Here is a 26,403-nt window from a genome sequence, read left to right on the forward strand (position 1 = left end):
GGGTTATTCCCTGTGGGAATAAATCTGGGGCTGTGGGACTATTCCCTGTGAGACCCTGGTCTGTGTAGCTGTTCCCTGTGGGAGACCCTGGTTTGTGGGGCTGTTCCCTGTGGGAGACCCTGGTCTGTGTGGCTGTTCCCTGTGGGAGACCCTGGTTTGTGGGGCTGTTCCCTGTGGGAGACCCTGGTCTGTGGGGCTGTTTGCTGTGGGAGACCCTGGTCTGTGGGGCTGTTTGCTGTGGGAGACCCTTATCTATGGGGCTGTTCCTTGTGGGAGAGCTTGGTCTGTAGAGCTGTTCCCTGTGGGAGATCCTGAGGCTTTGAGGCTGTTCCCTGTGAGAGTTTGGTCTGTGGGACTGTTTCCTGTGAAACTTTGGCCTGTGAGGCTGTTCCTATGGTTGACCCCATTCTGTGGGGCTGTTCTCTGTGGGAGACTCTGCTCTGCGGGGCTGTTCCCTATGGCAGAACCCAGGCTGTAGGGATATTCCTTGTATGCTCTGCAGGCTGCGGATTCTTCTCTCCACCAAGCCTCCTGTGCTGCTACTTCCTGATGGTTCATTCAGCAAATATTTGCTGAGTGCTGAATGTGGGCTAAACCTCCACTAATAGAGACAATCATATTTAAATGAGATACAAACTTCTAAAATGCTCAGGGCCCACAAAATGCTTATAAAGGCTCCGTTTACAAGACAGAGCAGCTTTCCTGCACCCCCTTTCTATTTTCGAGTGCAGCGCGGCATATGGCAGCCCAAAGCAGGGCATATGGCCGCTCCACAGTGAGATTCTCCCACAGTTTAATTTTTTCAGGCGTCGATGGCACATTGGAGAGGATTTGTATTAAGAGGGGAAAAATATGGGGGTGGGTGGGTAAAATGTGGAAAGATATCAATATATAGGGTTTTTTTTGATTTTCTGATTTGGGCTAGTTTGGAAACTCCAAGGACTCCATATAACACTTGCCCACAAGTTGGCTGGCTTATAGAATGTCCATGTTTCATATGTTTTCAATGTTCACTGAGCTAGGAATTATTGCAGCAAAAATAAACATTTAAAGTTACTAGGGAAAGAGAAGGTTTTCCTTTTCCTCCACCACATTGTAATAAGCCCAGGCCCTCACCAGCTCCCAGTTTGGGGAGAACAATTTCCCATCCTCCAAACATTCTTTTTCTGGCCACTCCAAGTGCCACCGCTCTCTCCTTCCTCGGGGACAGTGAAGGGGGCAGAGGACAGGTCAGATCCAGCAAGGGCTAGAGGGTGTAGCAAAACCACACCCAGCAGTGGGGAGTAAAATGCTAAGAGAAGGGGAAGATGGCCAGGGAGGGAGGGAGGGAGAAAGGAAGGGAGAGAGGGAGGGACGGAAGGAGGAAAGAAGGGAGGGAGGGAAGGAAGGAAGGAGGGTGGAAAAGAGGGGGGGAAAGAAGGAAGGAAGGAAGGAAGGAAGGAAGGAAGGAAGGAAGGAAGGAAGGAAGGGAGGAAGGGAGGGAGGGAGAGAGGAAGGGAGGAAGGGAGGGAGGGAGGGAGGGAGAGAGGAAGGGAGGAAGGGAGGGAGGGAGGGAGAGAGGAAGGGAGGGAGGGAGGGAGGGAGGGAGGGAGGGAGGGAGGGAGGGAGGGAGGGAGGGAGGGAGGGAGAACTGTTTCCTGCAGTTTTGTCTGAGGATGGTTCTGCAGAGGCTGTGGGCAGCATCCAGAAAGACCTGGGGTGGGTGAGCAGGGGCTGGGGAGGGAATCTCCTCTCCCCTGCACATCTGGGAGCAGTTTTTGTCATTTGCTACAATAAATTCTGGCTCTTCTTTCTAAAAAACTAGCACATTCTTTATCTGCCCACTGGAACACGGGCTTTTTAAAGGTCAATTTCTCGCCTGTCTCTTATCTCAAGAAATGTGGTGTAGAGAGAGTGTGAGGGGTGAGCCAATTCTGGGGCGCCTCAGCACCTCCATTCCCGCGGGGGTGAGGGGTTGCGCCGGAGAAGAGGCGGTTGGGAGTGCCGCCTCTATCCACAGTGTGTCCTGGATGGAAGGACACACGTCATGCTGTGCCCCCTCTGTCAGGGGCTGTGGGAGTTCAGATCCTGCAGGCTTTGATTCACCATCTCTGCTGAATGAAAGCCTGCTGGTTCACGGTGTCATTCTGGCGAAGCCACTTGCCTCCGTTTCCCTGCCTTGCAGGGGCAGGTGAGGGCAGGCATCACACCGCCTGGCTTCAGGGACATGCCACGACCCTTTTCCTGGCAGACCTTGTTTCCTTCCCGTGCTCACTGACTCCCAGACCCTCTGTCCTCCCAGTGCGCTCCTAGTCTAGTGCCTGAGACCCCATTTATGTGATTTTCAATTTTGGTCCCTTAGGAATACCCTGGGGCCCCGGGGTCCCTGGCTGAGTAGCGCTGCTGTCAAGGATGGTTCTCCTTCATTATGTTTGATTTCCGTTTTCCTCTCAGCAACAAGCATGTAATGGTTTGGAACACAAATTTAATCCAGAGACAAAAAAGGGCCAAAACGCGTTCTTCTCTTGAGAAAGACATAATTGGAAGCCTCAAAGAGCAGGCTATAAAATTATATTGAGTAGAAACCCCAGTGGAAAAAAAAGAGAGGTATCATTTCTGTCACTACAGCGTGGAGTCCCGAGCACTGTGCTCGCTTCCCTGGTTTCAGGCCCTTAGGCGTTGTGCGTGAGCAACTCTCCTATCAGGACTAGAGGTCGGCAGTGCACCTCATTTTACAGCCACTTAGCATCTTGGACCCCAGTGTGAACCCCCTGTGAGGGCTGGCACACATCCAGGTGTGTGCCAGCCTAAAGATGGGGTTCGGGAAGGCCTCTCCTAAATCAAGTGGTGGTGCACACAGGGCCATCCACACAGAGTGGGGGGTCACGTCCACGTTCCACCCGTCCCCCTGACCCCTCTGGACCACCAGAGCCCTGAAGAAGGCCTGCAGGCACGAGGCTGTGAGAATCGCTGAGTCCCATCCGGATGCTTTCTGGATTAACACAGAAACAACAACTATCAATGAAAACAAAAACAAACCCATAAAGCTAAACCCAACTCAGCTATTTAAGTGGAGCAGTGTTGTTCCCCCCCCAACACCCCTCAGTCACACTGTTTAAAAACACTGCAACAGCAGTCTTAATGAAGCTTGAAATTCAAGCTTAATTTGGAAAGGATTGCTTTCAGCCTCGCAAATTGGGAGAGCAGAGAAATCAGGGGTTCTTAGAACACGGGGCGAGCAGTGTTGCTTACAAAGGCGCTGTGGGTTTGAGCGTCTGGTGTGGCTGCCGTCCTGCCCGCCCCCGGCCAGAGGGCAGAGCGTGGCTGCCACTCGCCCTGGCTTCTCCCCGTAAGGCGAGCCCAGAATCCCTCACCCTTGGGCCACAGGTGGCCCCCGGCAATGAGAAAGGACGGAACAGGCCCCACGCTCCACTCTGTTCTGCTCCTGCTCCAGCCGCCAGAGATCAGCCTTTACCCTGGCAGAGGGATGAGCAGCGTGAGACGCTGGGGCTTGAGGTGAGGCCACGCTGACAGCCGACTGACTGTGTGGCCTTCACCTGTATCACCTCCACCTCGTTTCCTCCTGGTCCCATGCGAGGCAGGACCAAGAAGGAGCCCGGGCCAGTATTCACGTCACCGTTAGCCCACAGCCAATGCCACACGCTCCTTCTCCAGTTCTCCCTCACAGAGACCCTCTCACTTGCCCTCCTCCCGAGCATCTCTGTCTGGCTTGGGGCTGTGTCCCCTGTCGCACCCGCTCTAAAGGAAATCATGTCCTTCAGCCTCCAGCATCTGGAGCTGTTGGGGTAATGATTTTACCGAGGAGCTTCCCAGGGGAGAAAGGCTGGTTAGGGGCCTTTGGAAAGGGTCTGCTGCCGTGGAGACAACCATCACCTCACAGACACGTGCCGGTGCAGCTGGACACAGCCCCATGCTAACTGCGGCTCCCTGCACACTGCCATGTACCCACTGCCCAGCCTCTCTGACCACTAAAATGCTCCCTGTTACATCCAGGCCGAGGCAGAGGGGACATCTGCCTTCGGGAGAAGGGACAGTTTCTGCTCCCAGTTTCTCTACCTGTGCCACTCCTAAAGCCAGGACTTTGGGCACTGTCCCTTTGACTCTTCCAGTGTGGGGGGAGTCCACCAACAAGGAGGACTCAGAGTAAGGCATCACTTTCCTCACAACACAGAGGAGCTGCCAAGACCAAGCTCTCTCAATCTTCCTGCTAGTTATAAGGATGTTCCAGGGCCAGAGAGAAAGCGCAGTGGATTAGGCACTGACGTTGAATGCAGCCAACCAGGGTTTGATCCCTGGCACCATATATGGTCCCCTGAGCAATCTCTGAGCACAAAGCCATCAGTGAGCCCTGAGCACTGTCAAATTGTGGCAAGTGTGTGCATGCACACGTGCACGCGTACACCCACACCCACCCCCCCACACCCACACCACCTCCCCACACACACACTGCAAATAATCAGGATGTGCTGAAGGCTACTGTATTGGGGATATGGGAGGTCCTATAGGCCAGAGACCAAATCACAGTTTCTAGAAGGCACCAGACATTTGATGGTATCCGCTGAGCAAATGAATCCTCTTCCCTCACTGCATGGTAGATACTGGCTTTTCTCTCCCATCTGACTGGGAAGACACAGAAGATGAGGACTATGTCGTATATATTTCTGATGTTCCAGACTTCTGGACGAGAACTGGTGCACAGAACACAGTCAACATTGGTAAAAGTAAATAAATAAAAAGCAAACGAGGAGTGGAGGGATAATACAGCAGGGAAGGTGCTTCCCTTGCACATGGCTGATCCAGGTTCAAATTTCTGACAATGCCTATGATCCCCCATGCCACACAGAGGAATTATCCCTGAGCAAAGAGCCAGGAGTAAACCTTCAGCACTATCAGGTGTGGTAAAAAAAAGCAAAAGATGGAGATTACAGCACCATAGTATGGCGGTGCTAGTGAACAAACCAAGCAGGGCTGGATAAAGAAATGGAGTCAGTAATCAAAAGTTTCCAAAACAAAAACCCAGGACCAGATGACTCCAGTAGTGAACTGGACCAAAGTCTCAAAGAAGCTCTAATTCCATCCTTCTCAAACACTTCCAAAAACGGAAGAGATGGGCATGCCCCCAAACACATCCGTTAGGGCCCCTATCCTGCTTTCAGTACCAGAGCAGGGCAGCCTTCTTCCCCAACACACACCTCTTCGTCCATGCACATCAAAGTGAGGGCTGACAAATCCCTCCTAGAAAGCACCAGTCCCATGGTCCTCCCTGGTCTGAAGACAGAGCACTGTGAACTTGTGGCTGGGTCTAGCCAGAGGTTCTCTAGGAATACAAAGTCCTTCCCTTCCCCAGAAACACCTCCAACCCACTTAACTCTCCCCCTCTTGGTGGAAAATCTCCTCCTTCCACAACACCAGGCAATGCTGTGGATCCCTCAGCATAGCCCTGAGCACTTCCTGTTGCCTCTTTGTTACCTGAGTATGAAAGTACAGTGTTGGGATTTTTCTATCACTGTGCTTGGTATGGGATCTGGCCTCATAATCAGACTCTGAATATTTAGGGAGCACACAAATGAACTCAGGGATGGAGCAATAGTACAGTGGGGAGGGTGCTTGTCTTGCAAATGGCCAACCTGGGTTCAATTCCTGCTACAGTCCCCTAAGCACTATTAAGAGTGATCCCTGAGACAGACATAGAAGGAAGGACTGCACTCATTTGTGGAGCATAGAATAACATCACATGAGGTTGACACCCAAAGACAGTAGATACAAGGGTCAGGAGAATTGCCCCATAGCTGGAAGCCTGCTTCATGAGCAGAGGGGAGAAGGCAGATGGAATAGAGAAGGGGTCACTAAGAAAATGATTCCTGGACGAGTCAGTCGGGATGGGAGATATGTGCCGAAAGTAGATAAAGGACCAAACATGATGACCTCTCAGTGTCTGTGTTGCAAGCCATAATGCCCAAAAGTAGAGAGAGAGAGTATGGGGAATATTGTCTGCCATAGAGGCAGGAGGAGGGTGGGAAAGGAGGGGGTATACCGGGGATATTGGTGGTGGGGAATGTGCACTGGTGGAGGGATGGGTGTTTGATCATTGTGTGATTGTAACTCAGACATGAAAGCTTGTAACTATCTCGTGGTGATCCAATAAAAAATTTTTAAAAAAAGAGTGAGCACTGAACACAGAGCAGAAGCAAACCCAGAGTATTGCCAAGTGTGGCCCAAAAAGCAAAAAAAGAATGAGCTCTCCTAAGTTTCAGCTTGACTAAGGGACATTTCAGCTCTACAGGTATCCGGGGAACACAGGCTGAGCTCCAAGGGCGTAGCAGTTCCTTGATGAAACCACCGTCCCCAAGCTGGGCACCCTGTGGAACCAGCCACCTCCTGGCTGTGGGCAGTGAGTGGGAAGATGGAGTGTGGGCTCTGACAGCGACCAGCAGTTGGCATCAGCAATCTCCGGGTTGCTGGAGGCAACTCAAGGCAATGAGCCAGGGTAATCATCAATAATATACACTTGGCCTTTTAATCCTTATGGTGATTTGAGATTTTAAAATCCATCTAAGTAGAAAATTCCCAAAGGTCGGGATGCCGTTTCTGGCCTGCTGATTGCCTGTTCTGCACAGAATACTAGCAAGTCCCTCAGAGTGGATGGGAGAGAAACAGCCAGCTCCTTAGAAAGGAGGCGCTGATGGTGTCAGAGGCCTTTTGAAGCCTCTTCCTTTCGATCCTGCTGATCATCGTCAGACAGTCAGAGCCAATCAGCCCATCTTCTGGGCAGAAAAGCAAAGCCCACAGCGGCTCTGTCTATCCGAGTCTTTGCTGCAGGCCTGAGGCTGCTTACAGGACTGGTGAAAGGGTGTGGTCCATCTGCCTCCTCTGAGACACAGGGAGCATGGGACCCCTCGGTCAGCAGCTTTCTGAGGATGCACAGGGAGCAACGTCAGGACCAGAATCAGAACCTGGGTCGCCTCCCTCTCACCCAACAGGTGGTCCACTAGACCGGGCCATCTTCCTGGTGGTTTGGACCAGACCAGAAAACTCCCAACCTCAAAGCCACTCTTGGTTACGAAACCCAGCCACAGAGGGTGCAGAGTGGGGCCCCGAGTAGCAGGGAGACACGACGATTAGCAGAATCAGAGGAGGTTGGAGGGGACCCCTCCCTCCCTGGGAAAGCCTTTCTGCCACTCCCTGTGACCCTGAATGGGAAGGGCCATCTCGCCCAACCTCTAGAAACACTTGGCCCAGCAGTTGGTTCCGCTGTTGGCCCGTCTGAGGCTGTCTCCACGTGCCACCTCCCAGTGCTCACAGGGATGGTGGGTGCCCTCCCGCTAGTGCACTGAGGACGACTCAGAGGGACACACAGCTCATGCTGAGCTCACGGACGCTGCGTCCCCAGCCCCAGCCCCCAGCTAGACCCCCTGTCGGCTCCAGGAGGCCCACCTCCACCCCTGGACCCCCTGCCCTCATGCGGCCCTACCTCCGTCGTTGTCTTTGCTATCACCGCAGGCTGTCTCCATGGACGTGTCACAGCCGGCTCCCCGCCAGCCCAGCTGGCAGACGCAGTGCCACCCGTTCAAGTCCAAGGTACACCGGCCGTTCCCGTTGCACAAACCAGGACAGCCCTCTGCAAGGCAAGCACAGTGTCAGGATCTGCCTGTCCACAGCCGCCATTCACACACGCTCACACACACTCACAGACACACACTCACACTCACACGTATGTGCTCACTGCCACATCATACCACATACACACATTACTCATATACACCACACACGCTCATACACATTCATACGTACCCCACACACTCACATATATACTTACTATACTTACTCATACTTATCACATACATACATACCAGACTCATAAATTATTCACCCCCCCACACCACACACACACATGTATACACCTATACACATTCACATCCACATCCACATATAGACACTCATAGACTATACACTCATACACATAGCACACACACAACACTCACACACTTACATTTACACTTATACCACATACATTCACATTGATACACACCACACACTCACATACACATTTACACTAGGACATTCCACACACACTCACAGGTTTACATACACACTCACATTACTGTACACCACACACACTCATACACACTACATGCACTCACAATATGCACTTGTACATACCGTACACACACATTAATACTCATACCACACACTCACTTATACATTCATGCTCACACACAATCACACACTCCACACGCATCCACACGTACCACCTCTCCTTCACACTTACACATTCTACCTGCAACTCTCAGAATGCTCCCACATCCGTCTGTGTGGTTCAGCACCCAGGGAGTCTCACTGGGAGCGGGAGGGCCTCTTTATGAGAGGAGCCGGCACCCAGTGGGGACAGGTCTGGGAAGGCCAGCCAGGAAGTGGTGGTGAGAGGTGTAAGCTCCCACCAGCACCCCCTTCTTCCACGGGGACCGCTCCTAGGGTGGGGGTATATGCCTACAGGCCTGTCACTCCAACCAGGGGTGCTGTCCATCTCTTTCCTCATTCACTCTGGCTCTCATGGGATTTTCCTGCTCGGCATACCATGTGTGTACGTGTGAGAATGGGGTGTGTGTGTGTGTGTGTGTGTGTGTATGCGCGCGTGTGCATGTGTGTGCTGTCTTTGGGAACAACAAAGCCGCTCTTACTCCCCAGCCCCTCAGCATTCTGTGTCTACTCTAAAGGCTGTGCTGTGTCCCTGCTGCCTCCTGGTCCTCACCCTGCTGTTTCGAACCCTTGGCTTTGCATGTATTTTGTGCCAGTCTGTCTGCTGTGAGCAAGAAGGCCTGGGTCTGTTCCTTCCCCTCTTACCATCAGCGGAGCACCCCTGGCTCCTTCTGTAAGTGCAAGTGCAGGCGCAGCACCTGCCCACCCTTCATCTCCTTCCTCGTCCCTCTGTCTGCCTGCCTGTCTTTATGAAGCAGCCTCTGGAACTGGCTCAAAGGCTCGAAGACTGACAAGAGCAAGTGTTGACTTTTGAGGAGAGCGGAGCCGATCAGGAGACAGATTCATAAGAGCAAAATATTTCTCTGTGGAGGGTCCCGAGGGAGAAGTCTCTGATAGGCAGGGAACCTGGCTGCTGTGGAGGGGCTACAGAGGGCTCATCCCAGACAGGGCAGTCGGGAGGGCCTGCCCGGGTTTGGCTTAGACGAATCATAAGGTGGGTTTAAACATGTTTGTTTGTTGGGGAGGCCGCACCCGCTTATGCACAGGGGTCACTTGTGGCTCTATACTCAGGAATTACTCTTGCTGGTGCCTGGAGGACTCTATGGGGTGCTGGGATGGAACCTGGGTCAGTCACATGTGTGCATCTTTCCCACTGTACTATGGGCTCCTGCCCTGGGGTTAAACATTTTCTATTCAAATAAATTTAGGAGTGGTTTTAGAGGGTCCTTCCCCAGTATTCTTGGAGCCCAGGGTGCTTGAGGGACCAAGTGGTGCTGGGATTGAACTCAGGACCTTGTGTGTACACAAAGCAGGTATTCTGGCCCTCTGGGCCTCTCCCTGGCAAGAGTTACAGGCATTTTCAGTGAGTAGGGACTCAGGTCCCTCCCTCTGAGTCTGCCTCAGAATCTGTTCAATAACATGGTTTACTTTAACTTCTCTTGGCCACTTGGTAATGACATTTATTTGGTCATTGTGAGCAGTGGGTCGTTACTTATAGAGCTCTAAGTAGAGTTTGATGCCATAGGCCGACCCCTTTTGCTAAAAGGGACAAATGCCAATGAAGCTGTCAGGTATGAGCTGAGGCCAAAGTAGGCACCCACTAAAGGGCCCAGCAGTTAGCATCTTAGAGGCCAGCCTCTCCAGGACTTTTGATAACTACTATTGTAATGTAAAGGAAATGACTGCATTCATCTCTGCTTGAGATGTACAACATGGCAGCAAGCTATTAATCTGGGCACCGTGTTTCCCAGTTTATGGAGGAAACACTTATTGAGTGTGTACTTTGAGCTCAGGATTGATTCCAAGGAAGTTGAGAAGCAAATGGAGATTGTGTGGTCTGTGCACTGTAAGCAGAAGCCAGTTGGGAAAGGCGAAGAGCCACCAGCATGGCTACCCCAAAAGTGAGAGAGCAAGCAGGTGGGGGGCAGTAAAAGCAGGCTGCAGGAGCAGAGCTGACACGTGCAAGGAATACCCGGGCATTCTGACTCAGGAGTCAACTCCGTTCACACAAGCAGGGGTGGACTCCCTTCTTCCCTGCAGACATGGGTCCATCTGGCTGAAGCTTCCCTCCAAGTCTGAGTCCTCTATGTTTGAAATTACTTGTGGAAGAAACAGGGCTCAGCCACTACCAGTGGCGCAAGATTGCTTTCTCTTACTCTAAGACGGAGGCTCCTATAAGATGAGAAGAACCTCTCTGGTCTAAGCGAGGCACCTTTAAAACAGGCCGTTGCTTCTCAGTCTACTCATAACCGGGGACTGTTGGGAGGATGCGGGGAGACCACTGTAAGCATGATACACAGCGCCTAACCAAGCTCAAACGCTTTATCTGAATCTTCTAACCCCTCGACTTTCTATTTGAAGCCGAGGGCATGTAATATTTTAAATTGTACTCATCACCTCAGTGAGAGTTCAAAGAAAGGCAAAATAGAAAGCAGGTTATCTATACCAGGGTTAGCAAATATTTTTTTCTGTAGAGGTGCAGATGGTAGATGGTAAATAGTTTAAACTTTTTTTTTCTTTTTTGGGTCACACCCAGTGATGCACAGGGGTTACGCCTGGTGGTGCTTGGGGGACCATATGGGATGCTAGGAATCAAACCCGGGTCAACCTCATGCAAGGCAAACGCCCTATCCGCTGTGCTATCACTCCAGCCCCTAAATAGTTTAGACTTTTGAGCCATACGGCTTCCGTTGCACTGACCCACACTGCCATTGCAGGTTGAAAAGCAAGTCACACACAATTGAATGAGTGACTGTGTGCCAATAGAACTATACTTACAAAAAAATAATGGTGATGGACCAGATTGGAACTGTGGGCTGTGTTTTGTTTTGCCAACCTCTGGTTTCCATGTCTCAAGAAACTGATGACAATGGCAATGACAACTGCCACCTCCCAAGGCTCTCTGATGGTTTGCAATGTGAGACATTACATACAAAAATAACTTTGACCCATCATAAAACTTTCTTGTTTTTCAGATCTTGATTTTCTAGGGCAGATCCAATTTCAAGCCATTTAATCATAAATATTTAATCAAAGCCATGTGTGGACTCTGGGGCTCATAGATCTCGGTTCCTATCCAAGGGTCACTTTATGTACGACTTGAAGATGACTAGAAAGTCCCTGAACTCTCAAAGCCCCAGTTTCCTCATGTGAAAAAAACAGGAGGTATAACTAAATCAATTATTTATTGAGAAGATAAAAGAAGGGGTAATATAAATCATGGTCATTTGATAAGTGAGAGCTGCCAGTTATTACTATTTTTACTGCCGGTTACTATTGCTATTACTTGATTTATATTTAAACTTCATATAAATTCACTAAGGCATTCACAATAACCCTTTCCTAGGCCAAATTATATCAACATTTGTGCTAAAAGCTGTGGTCCTCATTAACACAAACCTCGGCAAAGGAAGCTGAGACAAGCCTAGTGCCAGGATCTTAGGGGTCAACATTCAGCTCAGTAGGTGGCAGTGAAATGGGTTCAGAGCCATAAATATCAGCCAGACCATCTCCCCCACCTCCCACACCCCATCTTTTTGCTCTCCTAGAATCCCATTCTTTTTCTGGAGTTCAAGTGTCCCAAGTATGCCCTAGTTACCAATTCTGCATTTAGTTTAATGTCTTGGTTCCGCTGTTAGATCGGAAACCACACAAAGGTTACTTTAAATCTAACTCAGTGCATTGCCCATGGCAAACTATGCATTTGTTGAAAAGAATCAATGAATGGAGACCTAGGTTATGGCCCTCTTTATGATATCTTAGAACAGTTACTTTTCCTCGTTTGACTTCAATTTACTCATCTACAAATGAAAGTTTGAATAAGATGATCTGGTAGGCCTTCCAGTATATCAGGCCTTCCAGGGAAAGCTAAAACAACTATACATTTGGTAATTTTTTTCTCTTCAACACACTTCACTCGGCATTTACCATTCCTAGCCAGTGTTGATTCTGGGAGCACTGGGAGATATGACATGTTCTATTCTTTACTTTCAGTAATTTCCTATTGTATTTCTCTAGACCTTACTTTGTTTCAGGGAAAATGTGTCTCAAACAATGCTTCTCAAAGTGAGTTTAGTGAAAACATCATCAAAAAACAAGCTTCTGGGATCAAATCAGTTCGGAAAACAATGCATGCTATATTCTTATTCTAGAAAGTCACTCTGACATATAGCCAAGGCTCCAAGAAGTCTTACAGAAATGTGTTATATGTGAAAAGGTGTGGGTTGGGCCACATCTGGCAGTACTCGGGGCTTACTTCTGGCTCTGTGCTCAAGGGATCATACCTAGAGGTGTCTGAGCAGCATATATGGTGCCTGTGATCGGACCAGAATGAGCCGATCACAGAGATATGTGGAATTAATGAAATTCTCTCTGGCCTAAGAAATACATGGGATTGATTATTGGAACACTTTCTAATTTGATGTCAGAACTCTTTTTTCCTCATAAACATTTACCATAGTGTGGATTATAGCAGTTCACAGGGTCCACTTTGGGAACCCAGCTCTTAAGAGCTCCTCTGAGCGAAGGGCAGTGCCGGAAGGAGCAGGTGTTCTTGGAAGGGACACTGAGGGAAGTCGCAGGAACACTGTCTACAGTCAGTTTCTCCAAACGAACCAAGTGACCTCCTGAGGCCTGCCTGGGCCTATGGTTTTCGGAGGGAGTGGAGGTTTCCTCCGAGAGAATCATGCCCCTACTAGCCAGCAGCTTCCACGCACCTCTCCCGTCCCCCACTTGCTGACTTTCTTAAAGCAATATGCGCATCCTTACCCACTCAGAAGCTCATTAATTCCACAGCCTGAAACTCATCAATAATTCAGAGAGTCCAAGTGACATTCACAATTCCCTCTGGAAGGACTCGTACCAGCCATTTGCGAGAGGCAAAATAATGTAATTTTAAGGCTTAGAGAAGGGCTAATCTTTTCCAAAGACAAGATGCCCTTTAAATGACAAGGGACCGCTTTGTCTTCAAGCTTCTGTTGAAGTCTCTGCAGAAACCCTCCCCTAGCCAGCATCAGGTGGGACCAGAAGGCTTGCTGAGCCCTTGAAGGCATTTCTTTTTAGTTCAGTGGCAGAGGCTATGCGGTACACCTATCAAATATCAAAATGTCCCATTTCTTTGTCTCTTTCTTACACTGTCCCACCTATAGTCAGCACCTAGATAAGGTCACCACCTCCCTCCCACATGACAGAGACACAGTCTCCTAATTGGTCTTCCTGCCCCCCCTGCCTCTACTCCTTGACTATTTCCACAGTTAGGTGAAAGATCCTTCCAGATCATGGATGTCATCAACTCATCATCCTCTATGGAGAACCTCTGGTGGTTTTCTGAAAGGCTTAAATTAAAGTAGAAATTCTTGGTCTATGAGACCCTGACAAAATGATGGGGGTCGGGGAAGGTCTCTTTGCTAAGTGGCCCTGGATATTCTCCCTGGCATAAATCTCATCACATGTGGCGTGCACCCACTAACAAGGACCACTCTATTGTGTGGTACCTATAATTCCTGGCACTCGAAAGTTTAACGTGGGGATTGAGCAGAGAGATAGTGCAGCAAACAGGGCACCTGCATGTGTCTGACTCAGTTTAGATTCCCAGCATCCCTTGGGTTCCCCTAAGTCCTCCAGGAGTGAGCCCTGAGTACAGAGTCAGCAATAAGTCCTGAGCACCGCTGAGTGTGGTTCCCAAACAAAAAGAAAACAAGCAAAAATGCTTTTGACATAGGGTGGACAGCAAGTACAGTGAGTAAGGTCCTTGCCTTGTATGCAGCTGACCAGGCGGTTTGGTCCCTGGCACCTCATGTAGTTCCCTGAACACCACCAGAAACAATCCCTGAGTCAGGAGAAAGCCCTGAGCATCACCAGATGTGGCCCTCAAACAACAACAAAAAGAGCTGAACATATTTGTGGAATGGATTGTTTCCTTAGCATCTTACCAACTGGAAAGCAAAGATCAAAAGTTTGTCTGTGACATGCAAAATATTCTGAAGAGACCTGGGCATGCTTGTCATATGGCTCTGCATTCTACTTTGGGAATTAGTACACACAATATCAGAAAGCCAACTAGAGGAAACTTGGTTCATATTTTGGCAAGAAACATTTGTCTTTTAAGTGACAGCATGGCGGGTGGGGCGTTTGCCTTCCATGTGGCCAACCCAAGTTCAAATCCCAGCATTCTATATGGTCCCCTGAGCACCACCAGGGGTAATTCCTGAGTGCAGAGCCAGGAGTAACCCCTGTGCATTGCTGGGTGTGACCCAAAAAGCAAAAAAAGAAAAAAAAAGCTCATTATGATTCACTGACTAATCCAAGCAAAGGCCTGGTGCTCTTTTCAAAGTAAAGATCAGAACATGTGGTCAGAGAGAGAACACTTGGTGAGGGAACCAGCTTCAGAGATACGGTGCAGAGGATGAAGCCTGGGAAGGAAGGTCCCTTCCTGGTGACACGTAGTGACAGAGGCAGAGGGAAAGAAATGACGACTGGGCTCCTATCCTGGCTCTGCTGTTTGCTGCAGGGTGACCCAGCACCAGCCACTCAACTTTATTTTCCCGTAAATAGTTAGAATTGTACCTGCTCTCCTAAAAAATTTAGAGAGTTCGCTTAAAACTCACTGATGTAACAAAAGATCACATAGTAAGAGAAAACATTCCACCCAATAGATGGTCACATTCTCACATTATTACATTTAATGCACCCAGTGGTTCCTCTGCTACAATGCTGTATGGAATGCCCACTTTAGAGAGGCTGGCCTCTTGTGGGAGTGAGTCTATTCTCACTCCAAAGCCAGCATGTGATGTGTGAGAAAACCTGCTCTCAGCACTAGATATTCATGTGCTGGATCTACAAGGAACACCTTGGCTTCATTCCATAGCGACTTCCAGATTCTATTGCAATCCACCCTTCATGCTCTCCTGCAAAGTCTTCTCAGAAAACATTAAATAGCAGTAGCTCTCAATGATTAAAAATCAATTTGGCCTTCCCTGAGAAATTAAAAAATTGGGCATGTGATAAAGTCCTTCTTCAAAAGATGGCCCTAGGTAGGGGGCAGGGGAGACTATGTCGTCAAAATAACCCAGTTCACACACCTGGGTTCCTGGACTGTACTCCTGCCATTATGCTGAGCCGACACTTACTTGCCCTGACCTCACACCAGCCCACAAGTCACCATCCTCCTGAACTAGGACTCAGGGAGAAGTCACTTTCCCAAGATCAGGGGGCTCTTAAAGGCGGATCCAGGATTTGGATTCAGGTCCGACTCTAATGTAGGCACTTCCAGCCACCGAGCCCAGATTTTGGGTGAGACTCTCGGGGAGGTTTGGGAAGTCAAAGATGAGTCTCGCACAGTAGCTCTCCTCGGGGAGTTCCTAGAAGCACACGGTCTGATCACCTGAGAGTCCCGTCAGGAAAACTGAATGTTCCCTGCTTCCGAGCAAGGCTGAACATGGGAGGCACTGCATAGGGTCCCCCAAGCCCTGCCAAGAGCGATCCTGAGCACTGAGCCAGGAGTCAGCCCTGAGCATTATCAGGGATGGCCTCCAAACCAAAAAGTACAATAAAATAAAATAAAAAGAAAGGTGTGTCTCTGCCTGCAGGGGAAGTCCATCAGAGATCAAATGTACCAAAGCCAGGTATCCTTTGAAAGGAAGGGAAGCAGGGAGTGTTTCCCTGAGACCTGCACCCACCTCTGCCCCAGAGCTTGGCAGAGTCTAGGCCAGGGTCCCCGTTCTCGGGGATCAGTGGAGGGGAGATGGGGGTCCCTGTGCTGGAGATGTGAGAGGGACCAGACTATAGGTTTTTGTTTTATTTGGGGGGCCACACCCAGTGATGCTTGAGGGTTACTTCTGGTTCTGCACTCAGGAATCTCTCGTTGCAGGGGCCTGGGGGGTCATACGGGATGCTGGGAATCAAACCTGGGTTGGCCGCGTGTAAAGCAAGTGCCCTACCCACTCTATTATCTCTCCACCCTAAAAGAGAGCTTTTGACCTTCCTTAGCTTGCTCTGAGGTATCTTTTTTTGGGATCTCTGCCTGAATTCTGATGGATCAGAGGCCCTCGGGATGGGCAGATGGTATGAGATGAGGTAGAAAGTGGCGGGTGTAAGTGTGTACGCATGTATGAGGGGCAAGGACAAAGGCACAATGTTTCATCACAGACAGATCGAGCACTGTGGGGTGTGTGTCTGTGTGTATGTGTGTGTGTGTGTGTGTGTGTGTGTGTGTGTGTGTGTGTGTGTGGATACCCTCACCATATCCCCTGCCTGTAACCCCAGACCCTGGGCAATGGGGGCCTGAGAAAGCAGTTCTGAGACTCCGCGCTGATGAGGCATCTCTCTGCCCTTCTAGACATGTCACGCCTTCTCTGCTCATACACAAACACACACACACAGACAATAGGAGAGAGGAAGGAAGACCGTACCTTTAACTACCCTATCCAGATAGTGCGCTTGGGAAATAAAAGACAGGACATTTCAGGTAGGATCGAGTGAGCACGACACTGCCTGCCACACAGCCATGCTGGGCCCAGGATAGACCGAGGTGGGTGTGCCCCATGCTGGGGGCAGACCTGCCAGGGTCGGGGGAAATGAAACCAAGGACAGGATGAGATGAAGGCGAGGAGAGGGAGGGAGCAAGCACATTTCCAGAGGACGGCCCCAAAGGACTGAGGCATAAGCATTTGGAATTATGGTGGGAGGAATGGGGAGACGCACGGACATGGGGAACAGGAGTCCAAGGAGGATGGGAGCTGTGAAAGTGGCCGCCCTGCTCTGCGCTTAGGGAATGCTAGAGCTGCCTCTTCCTCTCCATGCAGCGCCATCCCACTTCCTAATGGGGGCAGCGCCGGAAACAAGCCTGGGGCATCCCTGGGAGTCGGAATCGAGAACAAGCCCTAACGGAAGTGTCTCTGGCAGACACTATGGAAGGGTGTCTGGGACCGAAATGCAACTAGACCATGTTTGCTGCTCTTGACTTCTCTCTCTTTGCCGGGCCCTTGGGGGGTCCCAATGCAGAAAGCCCGGGGTTCTGAGTAAGATGCATCTCTCCTCATGCATCTTCCTCCAAATGTGTGGGGCAATGGATGTCACCGTGAAAAACAAGCAAAAGAAAAGAAAACCTTCCCCCTCTGGTATTGCTAACACAAAAGACAGAATGGGGTGTGTTTTGCTTTCAAGTGGAGGGGTCGATGCTGAAGCATGGATTCTTTGGAAGTTTATGGACTGGCTTTTTGGGGAGAGTGGAGATTTAGGGGTCCCCTGTGGCAAACCCACAGTCTGTATATGAGGATGCCTAACTGTGTGTGCAAAATGGGACAGGCCTCTCTGCTCCCAGGCTCAGCCTCCAGGCAAGGACTCCCTACATGTGTCCCTAAAAAGCCAGACAGGGGAGGTGTCTGGGGCGCTGCTGCTGTTCGCCAGGCTGGCCTCGTCCTCGGCTCCGTATCACACAGGAGTCAAAAGTTGATGGGACAGAATTAGATCATAATGGACTCCTGTTCAGGAAGCTCCAGGGTTTTCAAAAACAGTCCCATTCTTACTCTCCTCAAAAAAAAAAAATCCAAAACAAAAACAGAAACAAAAACCAAAAACCCAAATGCAAACTGAAACCCAAACCCAAATGCCCTCCTCTGCCTCCATCTCTGGACGGGATAGGTCGGGAGGGCTGCTGCTTGTCAGTGTGTATTTGACTCAAGGGGCTGCTGGGTTGCATCTTGACTCAGCTTCTCCCGTGTTCTCAGGTTGAGACGAGATGTGTGGCTGCATGCTGCTGAGCCAGATGCACACTTGGGAAGGGATTCGACCTGGGCGTACACTTAACCCCTTCACTCTTAGAGTCAGTGGTGTCTGGGAGACATAGCCACGAACTAGGTGAGAAAGTGAAGGAATGTGGCTTATTAACCTGCAGGGGTGGAGAAATGAAGCTGAGGATAAGCAAGCAATGGAAGCAAAACCCAAAGCAGTGGGGGAGTTTCCATGAAGAGCAGTAGAGAATGCACCTCTGGTCAAAGCGAACGTCTTCTCACTTCTGGGTTGCTCCATCTTGGTTCAAAACAACTAGTTTTAGAGAGATCAGATGTTTCTTAGATGTCACTTTCCAGGCTGTGCCAACAGAGACCCCTCACAAGCCACTTCCTGGGGCTCTGGGCCCAGCACATGTTCTCAACCTTCAATTCCATGGTTTTCTGGAGGCCCACATTCATAAGGTTCTTGCACTAGCTCTTGGCCTTGCTACAGAAGTGCTCAGGCTCTTGCACTAACTCTCTTGGACATGGCGAGGATGATGACTGAGGTGCATAGTCCAAACACTGTGGTCCACACTCCAATCAGCCAGTCACATGTGGGCACCATCCACATGAGATTCTCTTACCATGAGAACTTTGGTGTCTCCTGATGGAAAGGCTCCAGTAATGAAAGAAGCTTAGAGCCACTCTAGGGCTCTACCTCAAGCCCAGCACCTGATGTCAGAGCCCTCACTTTCCCTTCTAGTGCATTTCAGCAACAACAGCACCATCTCTAGAGTGACAAATGGCTCTGTGCAATGAAAATGTGGTTTGAATGTCTCAAAAAAAATACTTGCTAATTTCTCCAGACCACAGGCAGTGGAAGACATGGAGACAGATAGAGATTGCTACCAACTCTGGGTTTCAGGAGACACACAGACATTCAGAAGTTCAAGTTATGCCAACCCAGATCGAGGGACAGACAATGGTCTGCACATCGTGACTTCATGCCATACCATAAATACTAAGCTCAAGAGTTTCCTGGGAATGGACTAGGGCTTCCTTGTCCCTCACTGTTGAAAAAGAGACAAGGGGCACTAGATCAAACAAGCCGTTTCTGTATAAAAGGTCTACTCTGAAGTCCATATTGATGTAGCTTTTGTTGTTTGAAAATCTTGGCTCATGCCCTTGGTACGCCATTTACAAAGATATCTTGGCTTTAAAGGGCCAAGTGGGAGGGGAAAAATGATGAAAAGTCTGTTAGTTTGCCTCGTGGCTGGAGCAGTCTTCCAACAGTCTTCCAAGACCTCAGAATACAGGTGGAGGCAGGAGCATCATTCCTCTTGGGCCACGTTCATTCTTTCTTCCCTGAAGAGATGCTTTCTAGGCTCCTCTCCATCCCTCTGATGGAGGTATGGAGCTACTGATGATCTAGACTGGGCCTCTGGCAGGAGGTGAGTCTGCAAGGTCCCAGATTACCTTAGCATCTCCATCATCCTGGCCTTGACTCCACTGCACCAACAGAAGTTCCCAAAAGACTCTTGGGGATGTTTCATGTCCCCACCCATGTGGATGAATATGGAGAGGTTTGCAGCAAGAGCCTTTTTGTGTGTCTTTCACTGGAAGCCCAAGGTTGAGTCTAACGGTTTGCATCACTGAGACATGTAAAATTCCGATGAAAGATGGGTTATACCAGGTGATGCTTGGGAGGTGGGGGTTTTACAAACATCATGACCAAAAATCAAAAGATGCGTTTCTATGAAGCACTAGAGCATCCATACTCTTCTGTCTTTGGACAGAGGGTCAGAGGGTCAGCGCTCAGTGCCTGTTCCCTGAGCAGGACCACAGAACTTCCTTCTAGTCTTCTCCTTAGCATGTGTGACCGACATCTCCAGGAAAGAGAAACACATCAAGCTCCTGCTCCAGTAATCTGGGGGCAACCCCTGTCTCTTTTCTATCTCTTTGTCAGACTCTGCCTGTCATCAAGTCACACATGGGACACTGTGGGATGGGGTGAGCCAGATGGTTACCCTACAGGCACGGACCGTGAGCTCTTGGAAAAGGACTGAGCATAGGAAAGGACATTGAGCGCTCCAGCCAAGTGGACTTTCCTCTGCAATTTCTCTTCCCTGTGAAGCCTGGCCCTGCTCCCACTCCCAACAGCTCTGTCCGAGCAGTGTTTCACTCCCGGAGGAAGCTGTCACTCAAGAATTAAGATTTGTGCATCTTGGCAGTTCTCTTGAGGTCTAGTTAATCATTTTGCATAGTTGGCATCTCAAAAAATCGCAGCTTTGCCACCAAGGTTGGCATTTTACAAATGTAACCAGAAGCTGGCATTCCCCATGTGTGTTTTGAGACTTTACAGACAAGGGGCACTGAGGGCAATAAATAACCCTGGGAGTGGTCCCCAATAGTAGGCATGGTTCCAAAGAAAAAGGAAGAAAAAGAAAACCCTGTCCTAAATTTAACGATGGTCTTCACCGTTCTCGAGGGAAACTGGAGGTCAAGCCTTAGATTTAAGAGACCCTAGTTCCTGGAAATGACATCCAGCAGCATGCGTTTGATGACTCAGGGCTGACCACTTCCTGGAGAAACAGATCCACCTTACCTTCACTCCCGAACTGGAAACCTGGTCCCATGTGTGAGAGTGGGAGTACTGGTGAAAAACGCCTCATTATTTGTGGGTTATTTCTAGGAGCACGTGGTTTCCATTCAGGCTGATGGTGATCAAGCTGACACAACTCCAGTGGCCATGGAGGAGAGGGAATTACTTTCTTCTGGAGCTCTCCAGCCCCACTGCCAGAGGGACCCCAGGAAGGTGTGTTCTACCCGCTGTGTATCACCCAAGACCTTTCTCTAAGATGCAGAGTCATGTAATTCCTAACAGGACGAATTGAGGGGTCACTGTGATACACGCTTGCCTTTTGACAAAAATACTGTCCTTAGTGAGGATAATGCTATCAGATTGATTATTCTTTTGCAAATCTAACCTTGGAGAAAAATCAAGTAGCTATCTGAGAAGGAAAAGTAGAACAAAGCTTCCCCAAGAAGCTATTTCATTCCCACTGATGTGATCTAGTCTGGGAAGTGTCATTGGGGTGAAAGTTTCTTATGCCAGGAGGGGCCCACAGGACCCTCCTCTTGGGGACCGGGCTTTCCTGTTGGCGGGGGACAGCTGAGTGTGCCACGCAGGCTCCCTGTGCTCTGCCACACAGTCTTGATGCCACACGCAGGTTTGACTCCCTGTCTTGGACTTTGCTTTGGTACTGGGACCCAAGTTTTGTCTTTCAACTTGCTGTGTGATCATGTCTAACAATATAATTTGACAAAGGAAAGGCTGGACACTGCCGGTGTCTAACTGTCCTCAGCAGTGGCTTTCCCTTTTCCTAAGGGACCTGCCCAGAAGGGCTCCCTGGAAAGAGACAGGGAGGATGTGTCTCATCATGGGACTGCAAAGCGTCTCCTCATTCCTACTTCGGGAAGATCAAGAAGCTTCTCTAGATTTTGCTTCAGTCCCCTGCTCCCTTCCCTGCTGTCTGACAAGGCGGTTGGCAGGTCCCTCCAGCACTGGTTGGGGGGTGAGCTGGGCATGGGAAGAGACCCAGGAGAGCCAGATGCCATGCTGGGAGATGCAGACAAGGCTGGGGGCATGCTCACCACATAGGGCGGGGAGAGGCTTTGGGCCAAAGCCGTTTCATCTGAACCATTATGACCAGTCCATTATTTCTTCAATGCCCTGTGACACTTTTCTGGCGTCTGTGCCTGTCACTGTCCCCTCTGGATTGTGTGCATTTAACTGTGTCTACTTCTTATCTTGGGGGAGCCTCTACATTCCTAGGAGTGGGGACGTTGTTCTGAGGGAGTAACCAGTCGGAGACCCAGAAGTTTGGGAACTCAGTGGGGTGAGTGGAGGATTCTATAAGCAAATAGTGGACCCCAAAGTGGGGTCTGAGTGTTTGGTCTGCGAAGGGAAAGCCTCCACTTCCAGGCTGGGGGTGGGGGGGAGGGCTGAAAGTTCGGACTATCCTCAGGCAGGCAGAAACGTGAAAGTGGGGAGACAGCAGGGTTGGTGAGGGCCACTGCTCATCAAGGCTCTTGAGGACAGCTGTAGGGCTGTCTTCAAGACAACTTGGGGACAAGCCGTCCAGCAGCACACGGCAAGCCCCAGAGGCTGGTTCTTTGGAAGAAGTCAAGGAGACTGCAGGCCAGGCAGCAGCTCTGTTTAGAGTTTAGGAGATTTTGTTTTTGTTTGGGGGCCACACCCAGCAATGCTCAGGGGTTACCCTGGCTCTGCATTCAGAAATCACTCCCGGCAGTACTTGGGGGACCATAGGAGATACCTGGGATCAAACCCGGGTCGGCCACATGCAAGGCCAGCAGCCTGCCCGCTGTAGGACAGCCCCTCTGGAAGGCATAACCTCCTGGAAGTCTCTGGGCCAGGTGCTTCTGCAGCAAACTAGGGGCCCTGTCTTGTGGGTTGAGCCAGCAGTCGAGGAGAAGCCTTGCACCAAAGCTCAGGAAATCAAGTTTCCAATTCTGCTTCTTGAAACTCTGGTGACTTCAAGCCTTGGGTCTTCAAATAGGAGGAAAGAACATGGCGTGCTTCCTCAGGGCAACTTTCAGGAGCCCGGAACTCAGAGGCCACAGCCATGAGCACAGCCGTCACTGGGGACACGGGAAAGTGCAGCCACGAAGGGCCACTGCCTTTAATTCTAATAAGCGGGAGGCATTTCACGGCTATTGTCCAAGAGAGGCTGCAGGGGTGGGGGCCATGAATACGAGCTAGTTTTAGGCTCTAAAACAAGAGGAATGAAGCCTTGATGCCAAAGAGAGAGGGAGCTCAGTGTGTTCAAAACCCCTTTGTCCCTCAAAAGCCTTGGGCCTGTCTCTCGCTTTGGAAAGGACACCAGAGGTGGTGACTTGCAGAGCTGGCAGCAATACCTGCCTCCTGCCTCCCAGGAGCCCTGTGCGTAGGGTCACGGACCCTCTCTCCAGAGCGAGGCAGGGCAGATCCTAAAGCAAAGACACAGGAGCCAGCGGATTCAATAAAGAGCGATTGGTGAGTGCTCGTTCTAGGATAATAAACGAAGCGAGATGTCTGGCTGTGTTTAAAATCAACAAAAGCAGCAGGAACAGCAGAGAGAGGGAGCAGAGAGATCAGCTTGTTTTGAAAGCTGCCAGCAGCGCTGTTTGGGCAGGGGCTGGTGCCAAGGAGCCCCCTAGCGTGTGGGGAAGGGAGAAAACCCAGACGGGGAGGAAGCTGAGGAAGGAGGAGGGCAGTTTCAGCTCTAAAGGATGCAGAGGTGGTCGGAGGCTGGCGGAAGTGTTTCCCTGGATTCCAGCCTCTCTGGCGTCTCTGGTCGAGGAGGCCAATGGGTGGAGAGCTCACGTTTGGGCAACGCATAAGAACGGCCACATGTACTGCGCTCTCTGCAGGTGCCAGCCTGCGCTATGCTTCATTGTCAAGTTCCCAGAAAGGAACCTGGGGGCTGGGGGTTGCTGGCCTGGCCCAAGGCTGAGAAGCCCACTTAGGCTGAGCCACGGGGCACCGGAACTAGCTACCTGGGGGCTGGGAAGCGCAGAGCGTGAGAGCAAAGGTTTGGAAGGGCTTGGCTGTGAGTGACGTCTAGCAAATGCCAGCCATCCGGTCACCAGATGAAAGGACTTTCATGCCCAGTTCCCACATGCCCGGGGTTGGCCTGTGTTGGTGAGGTGCCGTGGTGGGGGGCGTGGAGAAGCAGAAGCCCCCGCCTGCCTGTCTTACCGATGGTGCAGTGCTCGCCGTTCCAGCCCGGGCTGCACTCACACTTGCCGTCTCGGCACGTCCCATGCTCGGCGCAGCGCGGGTGACAGGCCCGCTGGTCGCAGGCTGCCCCCATCCAGCCATCTTCACAGCGGCAGGCACCCCCCACGCAGACGCCGTGGCCCCCACAGTCAGCAGCACAGATCTCTGCAGGCGAGGAGGGGAGAGGAGAGATCAGGATGGAACAAACCATCGTTGGAACATGGGTCACCCTAGACACCTACCTGGGCCTCTGGTTGCAGACGAACAACGTCCCCCTGCCACGCTCTGCTGCAGGAGGGGACAGTTCCGGGGCACCAGCCTGTCCCCAGTCCCTCCCCCAACAAATGGGCCTCACTGGAGCCTCCCCCACTTACTCGCCCCTTTATCTGCCTGTCTTCACTTCTGTGCCACTTCCAAAGGGGACACTTGTGAGCAGATGTGTGGCAAAGTCGGATTTAATTAAAAACCAGTTGTGTGTGAAAACAAAGTCAGAATGAGCCCCTGGGGGCCAGGCACAGGGTCTGGCTGGGCTGTGGGAGGGGTGGAGGGGCTGCTTCCATCTGACCCTTCCTTCACTTCATTTGGTTTTGCGGCCACACTGGGCAATGCTCAGCGGCTACAGTGTACGGGGTCAGTCCTGACAGTGTCAGGGGGTCGAAGGCTGTGGCAGGGATGGAATCCAGGCCTTCTGCATGCCACGCCTGGGCTCTATCTCCATGCCAGGGCCTTGTTCTAACAGAGGTGGGCAGGCCGGGTGCGGGTGGGGGACTCAGCCCTGCAGTGTGTTGTGGGTGCTGCCGTGGGGCCCCTGCTTACTGCTTCATCACCGCACGCCACCATGCACGGTTGAAATAGCCTTTCTGATTAAAAGCCAACACTTGGGGCCACTTCACAGCCAGGCTGCAGTTGTCCAGCCCTCACAAAGGCCCCTGTGTGCAGCAGCGCAGAAACTCATGCCTGAGTCCCCTCCCTCAGGCTCGGGGCCAGCCTGGCTGTGTGCACAGATTGTGGAGGCCTCGAAAAGCAACTGCTTTTGAGGAAACGGCTTGAGCTCTGCAGCCAGCATCACCCTCTGCCAGGGCTCTGATGGAAACTCTGACTCAACTCTGTGCCTCATGGCCCAAGTGGCTTTACATGAAAACGCCAAAGCCTTTCATTTCTTTCCAACCGACTCCAGGGGCTCCCCCTTTTCCTCCTTCCTAGTCGGAATGGCGTTACAAGCTACGAACAGTCCAGCTCCTTAGAGCAAACAAAACTAGATGAGATCCCAGAGGCTCAGACACTCCAGTCAGTTCAGAAGGCAACCGTGAAAACATCCAACACTTAACAAGAGAACCGTGAAGGGCCAGAGAGACAGTGGGGGAGACACCTGCCTTGCACACGGCTGACCCAGGTTGGGTCCCCGGCATCCCATGGAGTCCCCTGAGCTGATGTCTCAGTTCTGAGCTAGGAATAAGCCCTGAACACTGCTGGGTGTAGCAAAAAAAAAAAAAAAAAAAAAAAAGAGGGGCCACAGAGATAGTGCAGTGGGGACGGCGCTTGCCTTGTGTGAGGTCATAGAGTCATTGAGACGCTTTCTGCGCCGGAGTACAGAATCCAAGCTAATGACAACTGAGTCCGAATCCCAAGGGATATCCAAGTTATCTACTGGTGATATTGCCACTCCATTTTGCTTAGATATAATGAAGGGAAGCTGGGGGTCTGGCCTTAGCTTTGCCCCTTAGGAGTCAACTAGTCTGCAAATTGCAAAGGACGAAATTCCCTGAACTTCACTTTGCAATATTGCAAAATAGAAGTAGTAATCCCCACTTCACTGATCTCAGGAGATTCGTGCTCGATCAAAGGTCACACAGAGGGAAGCCACTTTTGGCTGAGTCACACAGCGAGGTTTACAGTTTACATACAAGTAGCTAAACCATGCAACATGCTGTGGAAACACCAGGCTGCTGTCTTTTTCACCCCCGTAGGAGGCAGACCCCAGCAAGCATTAGGTCATGTGATCACACACAGGCCCTTCCCTCTGTCTGACAACCCTCCCACCGTGCCAGAAAACAGGTGCCTCCTGCCTTAGGAAGCCGAATCTACAACAGACAGAGAATACACGAATTCTCCCTGGCTGGAATCGCCTGGTTCTCCCTGCAGGTCTTGCAGCCATTTGGCAGATCAGTGTCAGAGCCTGGACATATGAAACGGAAGGACTTGGAGGAGGCAGAGTTGCCCAGATACTCGGCCTTGCTTTTCTCACCTGCAGACTGTGGAGGGTCCATCCAGAGGCTCTCTGCCGCAGAGAGTGCTGGGGGGCTCAAAAAAAGCCTTTTACAAGCTGGGTTGTGAGCTCTTACACATTTAATGCAAGGGGCCTGAACAGGGTGACCTTGATGTTTATGGGGTGCTGACTGATGGTAACACAAGCCACACTGGCTGCGTCTCCTCTGCAGATGTTCTCCTCCCAGGGGGAGCGACCCAGGAGTCTCAGGGGAGAAGAAACCCCAGCTTGTCCCTTGATCTATGGCTCCAGTTGCAGGCCCAGTTGTTATTACTATTTTTTTTTCAAATGCATTTGATTCTGGGAGGTCCTTGAAATCAAAGGACTTCCTTTATCCTTGCTTCTCCTTTTTGCTTAGACACTGAGGTGACAAACAGGACAGGGCTGCAGACAGCTCTGGAGCAGGGCTTTGGGAACCAGGAATTTGGCACCTCTGCCAAAGTCCCCAG

General features: G+C 50.8%; 1 protein-coding gene across 6 annotated transcripts in view; it reads right to left on the bottom strand.

The window, feature by feature from the left end:
- Positions 1 to 26,403, bottom strand: part of TENM4 (teneurin transmembrane protein 4) — a 708,342-nt gene that overhangs the window by 84,941 nt on the left and 596,998 nt on the right. For 4 of the 6 annotated variants that reach the window (XM_055123102.1, XM_055123101.1, XM_055123104.1 and 1 more), the window contains 3 exons: positions 23,668 to 23,853; positions 16,605 to 16,631; positions 7,472 to 7,618 (listed from right to left, as the gene is read on the bottom strand). In XM_055123102.1, coding sequence (XP_054979077.1) covers positions 7,472 to 7,618; positions 16,605 to 16,631; positions 23,668 to 23,853 — 360 coding nt within the window. The remainder of the gene's footprint in view (positions 1 to 7,471; positions 7,619 to 16,604; positions 16,632 to 23,667; positions 23,854 to 26,403) is intronic. The other 2 variants (XM_055123103.1, XM_055123105.1) reach the window with 1 other exon arrangement.

Source organism: Sorex araneus, chromosome X (assembly GCF_027595985.1).
Source record: "Sorex araneus isolate mSorAra2 chromosome X, mSorAra2.pri, whole genome shotgun sequence".
Classification (NCBI taxonomy): domain Eukaryota; kingdom Metazoa; phylum Chordata; class Mammalia; order Eulipotyphla; family Soricidae; genus Sorex; species Sorex araneus.